Here is a 12,464-nt window from a genome sequence, read left to right on the forward strand (position 1 = left end):
TGTTTTAAAATTCCTCTTGAGATTTCTTCTTTGACCCATGTTTTATTTAGAAATGTATTGTTTAATGTCTAAGTATTTTGGAATTTTCCACCTATCTTTCTGTTATTGGTTTCTAGTTTAATTTCACTGTGGCCCGAGAGAAGCCATTGTATGATTTCTGTTCTTTTAAATTTGCTAAGGTGTGTTTTATGGCCAGAATGTTGCCTATCTTAGTGAACATATCATGTGAGCTTGAGAAGAATGTGTCATTTTCTGTTGACGGAGTAGGTAGTCTATAGATATCTGATAGAGGGGTGTTAAAGTCTCCAACTGTAATAGTTGCTTCATCTATTTCTTCTTGCAGTTCTATCAGTTTTTCTCATATATTTTGACACTCTGCTGTTAAGCACATACACATTAAGGACTGTTATGTCTTCTTAGAGTGCCTGACTCCTTTACCATTATGTTCTATCCCCTTTTTTAATACCTGAAAACTTTCCTTATTCTGAAGTCTGCTCTGTGAAATTAATATAGCTGCTCCTGCTTTCTTTTGATTAGCATTTGCGTAGTATATCTTTCTCTATCCTTTTACTTTTAATCTACATGTCTCTTTGTATTTAAAGTAGGTTTCTTGTAGTCAACATACAGTTAGGTCTTGTGTTTTGATCCGCTCTGACAATCTCTGTCTTTTAATTGGTATATTTAGTCCTTTGACTAATTATTATTACATATTTGATATATGAAAATTATTTTGATATATTATAATAATATCTAGCTTTCCTCAGGGAAGAGCCTGAGGCCCCTTAACCCATTTCCTCCAGAAACAAATTTAGAGGTAACCTATTGCCTATCATTTCTTGGGGTAGTCCTCACTGAGACCCACAAGTAAAAAAAGGAGCAAGGTATCCAAATAGGAACTCATGCTGAGGTAAAGGGGTATTGAGTCTAGGTTGGTGACCTAAAGACCTAAAGATTGTTCCATAGGGACTTGTTCTAGTGCAGCTTGTGGCTGAAGCCATTCATTTCTCTGGAACTGACTAACCTGGCACAGTTTCATGTTTGGGGATCCAGATCTGAGCTTATGAGAGGGAACTAATAGATCTGTAACTCTGAAATCCTGGCTAAGTTACCCCAGAAGTCCATGGAGGGGATGGTTTAATAAGAGTGTTACCTAAATAATGGGTCAGCATTCTACAGCAAAGCAGCAGTGACTGTGAACTGATAGATGAACCCATATGTGCCCATTCACTGTGCTTTGAAGTATAATAGACTATTCTGGACTGAGTAATAAGCCCCTGAGATTCTTGGACAATGGGGGGGGGAAGATTTTAGGAGGAAGAAACTGGACTTCCTGCTAATAAAGGCATATGTGGTCTTGAGCAATGAATTTATACCTTGAACTTGTCAAATGTCACATGCATTATACTTTCAAAAATGGCCAGCCATATGTCACCCCCTGAGAACGTGTGGTAATTGTTTTAGTTGCTTTAGGCATTAAGAAAACATCAAGGAAGCACAGAAGGAGGTGGACCATGGGGTGGAAGGAATTTTGGTCAAAGAAAACAGGAGGGAGGTGTGGTATTACAGTCCCCTCTACTCACGAGGCTGATGTGCATTCCAGTGTGTGTACTGCACCGGCTCAGACTTCTGCCCCCCTGCTGTCTTCCAAGTGTATTCTCCTGTATCATTTTGATCTTGAAGAGCTATCCAAAAATAACTGTCCTTCGTTTTTACCACACTACTGATCAAACTGGTAATAAAAGCCTGTTCAAACCTTAAAAACGAAAAAAGGAAATGGTTATAGTAAGTTTCGGGGCAATAAAAAAAATGTCATTAAAGCATAATGAGGTGCACAGAATGGCACTAGACCTTTCTGATGAATTCTTCAGAACATGGAACAGAAAAACACTCAAAGACCCCTAACATTATTAATACATGCCAAACGTCTGTGCAATTCCCAGAAATAGATAAGTGAGGAGAATTTGAGTCTCAAAGACAAGGTTTAATTCTTTCAAGGAATAAAGTCCAGCTCCACTTTCAGAGTCTAGGTGGTAAAGCCCATCAAGCTAGCAATAATATTTCTTGGCACGACATGTGCCCTATTTTGTAATTAGGCCACATAGCACATACCTTGCCATAACGTGTGTGCAGTGGGGGAACTGGCAGTGGGGAGGAGGAATGAACATTGCCAACATGGAGTTCACATGCACTCACCCACCACACTTGCCTGGTGAGAATGGAACAGAGATTGGAGTAGCAATTTTATGTCTCCCAAATAAGTTTGTTCACAAGCACATGGAGTCCTTGGCTTATTCAAATGTGTTCAGATGTGCACATTCACTGAAGAAAAATTTAAACCCTAGGAAGTAATCCAAGGATGTACACCCACTAATATTTTCCCCACACAGCTGAATGAATTAGTGTTCATTGATTGGTGGCAGTGCTCCTTTCCCAACATGAATGCATCAAAAGTGGAATCTGGAAAATTTGTATATATGCTTCCACATGAATATCTAATAGAAAATTCTTAGTATTAAAATTTAACTAGCATTGAAATTTTAAGCTAAGTTGTAAACTATCTTGAAAAATTTATTTTCAATGCATCTGAAGTTTTGAGAAATCCCATTTCAAACAGTGGTGACTTTTGGCCAGAACTGCTGAGTCAATGAGAAAGGGTAGGCCTGATCAAATTACCCAGGAAACCTAGGAAAGCGAATTAGACTTTTTCATCCAATTCTGGAATTGTTTCATTACCATGCATCCTTAAGTTGCTAAGGGGAAGAAAAGCAATGGGGTCATTCAAGAATAGAGAAGACTCAAAGGAAATGGGGGGGGGAGGGGAGAAAAGAACACAGAAAAGTAAAATTTATAACTGCCTTATGAATATCACTACCAACATTTAGTGATCTTAGGCATCCATGATACTCATCTTTGCAAAGCATATGGATTTTTATTATGCTTTAGTAAATATTTTCTGTACTCTGTTAATAATCTAAATATCATGCATTTAAAATTAGAAAAGTTCTTTTTTAACCAGATTGCAGTGGTAGAATTTTATGTAAATGTGCTTCAAAGGAAAGTACAATATGCAAAAATGTGCTTCAAAGGAAAGTACATAAAACTAAACATCGTCTAGGTGCTATTGTAATTTTCCTTATGCTTCCAGTGGTTCACGCTCTCACAATTTAGGATCTGCTTTTCCTTCTCCCCTCTGAGACAAAGTAGCATTGTTATCATGCCCAGCCAGTGCCTTTAACTGCTGTCTTAGGAGGCCAGCAAGGCACTACATCATGGAGGCTATGGCCATACCACCATCACTGTGCTGGTTCTAAACCCAGGGGACAATGCTGGTTCTTCCATTACCTTGTACTATAGCATTTACTGGACAATGGAGAGGAAACGTTGTCTGTGAACTTGGCTACTGATATCATTATTCGTGACAACATTTTGCTTTTGTTCCCTGTTAGTTTTAGATTTATTTATTCCACTCTAATTTGCTATTTTATCACTATTAATGATTGCTTAAAACAATAGAAACCTTGTGCTTCTCAAATTGGTGAGTATCTTTTAAGTAGTTGCTTATTATAATAATAATACTTAGATCCTAAAACCTTCAAATCAGGACTTTAGTTTTCTTGGTACGGTTTAGAAGATATCATTGTTAATAAAGAAATTCAGCAAATATGTCTTTCTTTTAAATCATATATTCTAAGAGCTTAACTCTAGATCACAGCATGCAGCCTTGAATGTCTCTTTCCAACAGATAAAGAAACAAGAGGATGTTTTATACTCATTACCACTTACTATTTGGTTCCAAACACTTAAAAGGGTTGTGAAAACTCTGGCTTACAATAATACCCCATGTAACTACTTATAAAATCAAATTTTTAGGGAAATAATTCTTAAAATCAGAAAAAAAAATTCCAATCAACTCCTTAAAAAAGTTAAGGAATCAAATGTGCATTTTCAATGTAAATAAGAAAAATATATCTTGAATTTCCATCAGTTTGATGAGAAATTGTTACTCATGGTGCTAAACATTACATTTTCATTTTAAAAGTGCAGTTTGAAGGCAGTAATACAAATGTTTGGGGTACACTGACAAATTTTTTCATTTCAAAATAAATTTTGCATTTCCAAAAATGCACACTTCAAAAGGAGATATGTATATTTGAGTCTCTAACAGAACATATTTGTTCATCTGTTTAGCCAGTGACAAATGTAGCTGAAAAAAAAAGCTGTTTCTTGTCTGTGAGTAACACAACACTCAGCAGACAGCAGTACTTAATGATTATGTTTGTATTAACTAAAACTAGAGATTGAAAAGAAGTAATGAACTGGATGTAGTGTCACTAGAAAGCTTATTTCAGTTAAAAAAAAATTGTGGTAGTTTTACATATAGTGATCCAGTTAGGAGGTATTCAACTTTGAGCTGAATAATTGCAATGAGGTTTCTTTTAATAACAAAATTATTAACATTTTTAATACCATATTCAAATAACTGATTTTATTGCTGAGTGAATGCAAAAATGATACATTTCTTTCTCTTTCTTTTAAATAAAGAATAGAAATAGAATATCAGTAGTTTTAAAATGGGAGACATGTATCATGATTATTACTATACGGAGTTTTCAGTGGCATTCCTCAAGAACTAGAAATATTAAGTTTTGGCTATTGTTTATTGCAAAAGACTAGAATAGAAATATAAATTTAGAAAAGATACTTAACATACACACAAGAAATAAACCTGGAAGAACAAATTCCAAACTGTTAATGGCAGTTACCTTTGTTAACTGTGAATGGGAGAGAAGTGGGATTGGTTGGAAAGGAGGAGGAATGGAGATGAGAAGGCACTTACACTTTTTAGTTTATATTCTTTTGGCTTGCTTGAATTTATACCAACAAGAATGTTTTTATTGCATAATTTTAAAGAGGATAATTAAAATATGTTTTTAAAAGAAAGTTAGGGGTGCCTGGATGGCTCAGTTGGTTGAGTGTCCAACTCTTGGTTTCAACTCAGGTCATGATCTCATGGGTTGTGGGATTGAGCCTCAGGCTGTCATGCTCTGCACTCAGCAGAGGCGAGTATGGTTGAAGACACTTTCCCGTTGCCCCTCCCCCCACTTGTGCATGTTCTCTGTCTCTCTCCAATAAATAAATAAATCTTTAAAAAATATATAAAATAAATAAAAAGAAAAAAGTTAACTGCATTCTATTTTAAAAAGTGTTAGAACTAATAAATTCAGCAAAGTTCAGGATGCAAAGTCAACACAAAAAAATCAGTTGCATTTCTATATACTAACAATGAAGAATCTGAAAAGGAAACTACAAAAACAGTTCAATATATAATAGCATCAAAAATAAAAAAATACTTGAGAATAAATCTAACCAAGGAGGCAAGAGACTTATACACTGAAAACTGCAACACACTGCTGAAAGGATTAAAGAAGACCCAAATAAATGAAAAGACATCCCATGTTCATAGATAGAAAAACCAATTGTTTAAATGTCCATACTACCCAAAGTGATCTACAGATTGAATGCAGTCTGTGTCAAAATCCCAATGATGTCTTTTGCAGAAATAGAAAAATCCATCTTAAAATTCATATGGAATTTCAAGGGATCCTGAATAGCAAAAACAAACATGAAAAAGAAAAAAGTTGGTCTCAGACTTTTTGATTTCAAAACTTACTGAACGTACAATAATCAAAAAATGTGTGGTACCAGCATAAAGACAGACATAGATTAATAGAATAGAATAGAGAACCAAGAAATAAACACTTGCACGTATGGTCAAATGATTTTCCACAAGGGTGCCAAGACCATTCAATGGGAAAAGGACGGTCTTTTCAACAATGATGTTGGGAAAATTGGATATCCACCTGCAGAAGAATCATTTGAATTCTTCTTACTTCATACCACTTACAAAAATTCACTGAAAGTGGATCAAAGACCTAAACACAAGAGCTAAAATTATAAAACTCTTAGAAAAAAAAACATGGGGAAATTTTTTCATAACATTGAATGTGGCAGTGATTTCTTGGATATGTCATCAAAACACAGGCAACAAAATAAGAATGGATAAAGTGGACTTAACCAAAATTTAAAACATTGTGTATCGAAGGACATCAACAGAGTGAAAAAGCAACCCACAGAACAGGAGATACATTCGTATTTGCAAATAAGAAATACATTCATATTTGCAAATTATGTATCTGATAAGGATTAATATCCAGACTATATAAAGAACTACTACAACTCAACAACAAAGAATAAACACTCCAATTAAAAAAAATAGGTAAAGGACTTGAATAGACCATTTCTCCAAAGAAGATATACAGATGCCAGTAAGCACATGAAAAGACACTCAATGTCACTAACCATTAGGGAAGTGCAAATTAACACCACAATAAGATACCATTTCATACCCATTAGGATAGCTCTTATATAAAAACAATATAACAAGCGTTGGCTAGGATATGGAGGAACTGGAACTGCTGAGCACTGCTGGTGGGAATGTAAAATGGTGCTGCTGATATGGAAAACAGTATGGCTGTTCCTCAAAAAATTAAAGATAGAATTATCATATCGTCCAGAAATTCCACTTCTGGGTGTGTTATTCAAAAGAATTGAAACGAAGGACTCAAAAGATACTTTTACATTCATGTTCATAGCAGCATTTTTCACAATAGCCAAAAGGTGGAAGCATCTCATGTCTATTGTATAAAAGGATAAACAAAATGTGGTATATACATATTATGGGATATTATTCAGCCTTAAAAAGGAAGGAAATTCTGACACACGTTACAACATATATTAACCTGGAGGACATTAGACTAAATGAATACAATAGATACAATAGGACAACTACTGCATGATTCCACTGATGTGTTAACTTAGAGCAGTCAACCGCATAGAGGCAGAAAGTAGAATGATGGTTGCCCAAAGCTGGGGGCAGGGGGAAATGGGGAGTTATTATGTAATGGGTACAGAATTTTAGTTTGGGAAGATGAAAAAGTTACAGAAATGGATAGTGGTGATGATTGTGTAATAATGTGACTGTACTTAATGCCATTGAACTGTACACTTAAAATGGTTATAATGATAAATTTTATGTTCTACCTATTTTATCACAATAACAAATTAACTGCAAAAGTGTTTAGGGGGTATGGTGGTTGCAGGAAAATAGCAGAGCTAAAAAAATGCTTGGAAATAATGCATATTTAAACCTAGGACAAAATGAAATATTGCAGGATTTCTTACTTTTGGCAAAATGCAAAAAATTAAATGTCCTTTGGGTTATTTTATACCAAATATTCCATGGCTGATTGATTCAAGATTTAGATATATATGCATTTATACAATTTATCCATAGTAACTCTGGAACTCAAGTTTTGCAGTCATGCTGTATCTGGAAGTAAAGTGTCCAGGCCTGAAAAAATTTTGTGAGAGTTAGCAAGAAAATAACATTGTTAGTCCACAATAAGGATCTGGTTTTCTTCCCCTCACTATTCCACAAAGTGTTAAATGTCCTAGACCAGGAGCAGTTGACTGATAACAAAAGAAATAAGTTATTTGTAGCAGGTGGTTCTAATTGTGCCCATCAAATCTGTCCTCGATTGTGCAGAAGAGTGGAAAATCAATTAGCAACTACAAGCTTGAGCACTGGTGAGTGACAGGAGTGTCTTAACTCAAACAGGAGATCAGTAATGGAAGAAAATGATTACCAAGGCTGCTAGTGGACACTCCTGGATCTGAGGAGACTTTCCATCTACTGCCCAACCTTCTCAGGCAAAAGATGCTGTTGAAAAAATGTGTAGTGCATTGTCACTCAAAGAGTGGGGTGTAGTATGGGTTTTTATTTCTTACATGGTGGAGTCTGAATGAAAAAAATTAAGAGCACATGGCCCTTCCTTTCCTCAACTTGCATGTCCTATGTTGGAGTCACTGATTTGGATGTAGATGTGTGTGCAGGGCTATGTACATGTGTGGTAACTGTCTTGGAGAGTGGCTTACTGGGACTAGTGGAAAGCACTGCAGGAGTTTGACTTCATTGAGTAGCATATGAGCACAAGATCACCTGGGTGGACCTACGAGGTTGTGGATGGAATGAAAACAAACTTATCTATGCTATAGTTCTGCTTTCGAGTTAGACCATACATTAGTATTGGCTACTGAATATGGCTTATCAAAGCAACAAATTGTTTATAACTTACTCTTGTACCCAGTTTTGGAGGATATGAAACCAAGTAGATTTTTTTTCCAGACACTTTCTGTTATTTGCAGGAGGCCTCCATTCTTAGAAAATGAAGCCTCTGAACGCCAATAGATTTCTGCACTACTTGGATCACTGTGGCATTATAGGTTATCTGTAATGTCACTTTGTTGTTTTTTTTAAGGTTTTATTTGTTTGTTAGAAAGATAGAGAGAGTTCACAAGCAGGGAGAATGGCAGGCAGAAGGAGAAGCAGGCTCCCTGCTGAGCAAGGAGCCCGATGCAGACTCAATCCCAGAACCCTGGGATCATGACCTGAGCTGAGGGCAGACGTTTAACCAACTGAGCCACCCAGGCGTCCCTGCAATGTCACTTTGAATTTATCCATTTATTGTGTTCTTTCACTTTCTTGTTTCCTATTTCTGTGTTCTATCTCTTTAGCTACTGGCCTGCAAGTGGCACCTGGACAATTACACCATGCTTTTTATTTCTTTTGTACAGCATGCCAGTGTTTAATATGGTGGCTCTCACAATATAGATATTTAATAAATAATTTTCTAATAAAACTTGACTATTGGTTTTTTGCGGTGTCAGATAGCATATGAAAAGTAATTAATACAGTGCCAGGTATGTGGTAGGTATTCGATGAATATTACACAAAAGAAGAAAAGAAAGAATAAGACATAAGAAATAGGTGAAACAATTAGACTTATTTTCTTCAGTGAAAAACATAATTAAGTTATAATTAACAAAAAAGCACAGCTTTACTGATCAGACTCCTGAATAAAGCCCAATGTTGCCTCACTTACTGGAGGACTTCTAACCCAAGGTGTTCTTGAAACCTTATGGGTGGGTGATCAAGTTGAAGATAAAGGCTTCCTTCTGCCTGGCAGTTGGGAAGAAGGAAGGTAGAACCAAAACCAATAGTGAGATGCATCAAGTGTGGTGCTATTCCTGAAGGATGGGTCTCCTGAGCACAAAATGTCTCACTAGGCAATTTCTTTTACCAATGCTGTCAATTCAGTCATGTGTGTGTATGTGAGTGTGCGTGTGTACATGCATGTGTGTGTGCGCATTCTGTGCATGGGTTTGAAGGAAAGATTGGGAAAGAAGTTGAGAGGTAAGAGGAGGAAGGAAATAAATACTGGTGGCTTTGAATGTTGACTTCCTCTGTGGGGAGAGCAGAGAAAGCACATAATTCCTCCTACAGGTTAGACCTATGTGTGAAGAGTCTCTGGATAAAACCATAGTGTCAGTTGTCTTGTTTCCTGGTCTTCAGTGGATATTTTTAAAGGCAATGGCCTCAGTAAAAAAGCAAGTGACTAGCTTTTCAGGTATAGGTTCCCATGCAACCACTGAAGGGTTCTACCTTGTTTCTGTCTTCAGCTTGGAGGTGTCAGTTTCCCAGCCCTCATTGTTCTCCTGGCATTGATAGTGACACTGAGGTCACTTCCGCTGTTGGTACTTTTATTCCCTATTACAAATCTATAGCATGTTGCAAATTCTGTGGAGTGTCAAAAGGACACAGTTTCTCTGTTAGTATGGAGAAGACACCTGTGCACAGAGAAGTCTACATCTAAGCAAATACAGAGCTAAGAAGCAATGGGGAAACATTTGAAAATCCTCCACAGTTTAGCTATACTTTTGTTTAAAAAAAAACCCCACATAACTCATACACATTACATTAAAAACATACTTAATTTTTAAATAACATACTTCGTTTCCATTACAAGCCTTTAGATAAAATCTAAATACAACTGAATGTATCAGCAAAGCTAAATAATTAATAAATCTTTATGGAAAGTAAAAGTCATCTTAAATTTTCTCTTTGTTACTCAAAAGTTGATTTAGGAATAATGTCGTATGATTTAAATTCATCTCAATCAATAATTTAAATAATTAAATAATACTCTAATGTACAGTACACTTTAGATTTTGACAAGTTACTGATTATGGCTAGATTTTATCATCCCAAGAGCCCTCCTGTCAAAAAAGTACAGTCATGTTTCTGATAGAAAATTTCTATCTTACCTGTTTGTAATGGTTACAAGTGCAGGAGGACAGTAATAACCACTGGAAGCATGGTCAAAACTTCGAAGGACAGTGTCAATTTTGTAACAGAATCCACCATGTCTCTCCCATCCCTTAAAAAAGGAAATAGGAAATTAAGGACATAATCTGATTTAAACAGCAAAATATTGTTTTTCTGTATTCTCATTGACTACTTACATAACTTTCTTCTCTGACCCACTCAAAAGTCAAAACTTGAATTTTTGTCTTGAAATCTTTGTATGTATTCTACATGGTAATACCATTAGCTACAGCCACTTCTATATTTATTTAATTATTAAAACCTAAAATTTCTGATTAACCTGAAATCTTAAAACCTAAAACAGATGAAAATTAAGAGGCACTCACTCAAGTTCCCTCTCATTCTCTCTCTCTGTTCAGACTTACAGAATTTCATACAAAGTGCTCCTACAGGTAGAAATTGGCTTTGAAGGCAGAATGCATGGGTTTGAATACTGGCTCTACTACTGTGCAACTTTATTTAGTCTCTAAATGTCTTAATTTTCTCCTCTGTAAAATGAAGATAATCATAGTATCCATGGAGTTGTTCTGAGAATCAAAGGGAGACAGTGCAGGTAGAGACCTTAAATAGAGCCAGGAAATCAAACGAACAAAGAGGACATATGTATCTAGATAATAGTGTACATTTTTTTCAACTTTCTTTCATATTACTTATTTCATGTTACCCCACTAAAATTCACTGAGGTTAGAGACCTGGATAAAGTCACAAGCTAGTGGACAAGCTGGCCTGGAACCCAATTCTGGTGTAATCCAGAATGGTCTTAGCTGGATCATAATATTTCCAAATAGAAACTGGCTAAAAAAAAAAAAATAAATAATATATATATATTATTCCTAAATCAACTGGCTATCCTTTGAGAGAAAGAAAGCAAGATTTGGCACTTAAACAAAAATGATAAATGTGTAGCTCCATGGCTCCACCCTGAGAGCAATGAAGGGTGGCTCTGTTCTTTAAAATCATATACTACAGGAGACATGCATTCATTATTCTACTTTAACTGAGTTATTTTAGTCCTTTTTCTTACAATATTATAAAATCACATCACTTACATCTATCTATTTTTATGTATTCACCAGGTTTTTTTTGTATTCACGAGTTTTAAAATACACTTTACTCTGTGTCATGCCAATACTTGCCAGATTTTGATCAGATATAAAATGATTTCTGCTATATTTCTTATAAAAGGTCTCAGTCTTGCAGTAAATTAAAGAAAACCTTATTTTAGAACTCAGCTATTTTAGTTCAAAACATATTATTAAATGAGGTGTGGATCACAGGAGTTCCACATCCAGCCAGCCAGGATGTGCTCTGAACTCAGTCCCTTAACCTCTCCCCATAATCTTATTCGTGTGAGTAATTGACAGCTCCAGCCAGAACCCCCTGGATCACTCCAGATGGGGTGGGAGGTTAGACTGCTTTTGTATTTGGAAGGACAGGCGGAGGAAGGCTGACAATTTGACCTTTCTAACAAAGTATTCCTTCTTCATTAGTAGTTTTCAGGTCACAGGCTGCTTAGTAAAATAAAAAATCCGAGAACTGAACAGGCTCAAGAAGAGTGGCGGGGGGAGGGATATGGCATAGTAATAACCAGAAAAACAAAGGCTCTTTACTACAAGCCTTTGTCCACACAATGAAAGTGGGAAGAATAATTGATTGTATCTGTGAATATCTTTTGTACATGAGGCGCTATTTCATTTTAAATGATGATGATGACAGTACTGAAACAATTGCTCATATTATACAATCCCAAAAAACTAACTCAGAGGGAAAGATGTCTTTTTTTTTTTTGCTTTGAAATTATCAAAAACTCCCCCCCCCCTTATGTAGTGCCTTCCATTCCTGTGACTTATGCATTCCATAACTGGAAGGCTGTATTTCCCACTAACCTTCACTCATTTTGCCCAACACCCCCCGCTTCTGCAGGCAAGCATCCAGTTTGCTCTATATATTCATAAATTCTATATATTCATGATTCTGCTTTTTGTTTATTCATTTGTTTTTTTAGATTCCACATATAAGTGAAATCAAATGGAATTTGTCTTTTTCAGACTTATTTCACTTAGCATTATACTCTGTACGTCCTTTCATGTTAGTGCAAATGGCACAGCTGCATCCTCTTTTATGGTTGTGTAATATTCCTCTGTGTATGTGTTGGGGGTGTGTGTGCATACACCACATC

General features: G+C 35.9%; 1 protein-coding gene across 1 annotated transcript in view; it reads right to left on the minus strand.

Moving 5' to 3' along the window:
* Positions 1–12,464, minus strand: part of PLA2R1 (phospholipase A2 receptor 1) — a 112,123-nt gene that overhangs the window by 52,993 nt on the left and 46,666 nt on the right. The window contains 2 exon segments of the mRNA XM_045781034.2: positions 1,581–1,753; positions 10,225–10,337. Of these exon segments, the coding sequence (XP_045636990.2) occupies positions 1,581–1,753; positions 10,225–10,337 (286 nt within the window).

The sequence above is a fragment of the Ursus americanus genome, chromosome 1 (genome assembly GCF_024610735.1).
Source record: "Ursus americanus isolate L20-20 chromosome 1, mUrsAme1.1.p, whole genome shotgun sequence".
NCBI lineage: Eukaryota > Metazoa > Chordata > Mammalia > Carnivora > Ursidae > Ursus > Ursus americanus.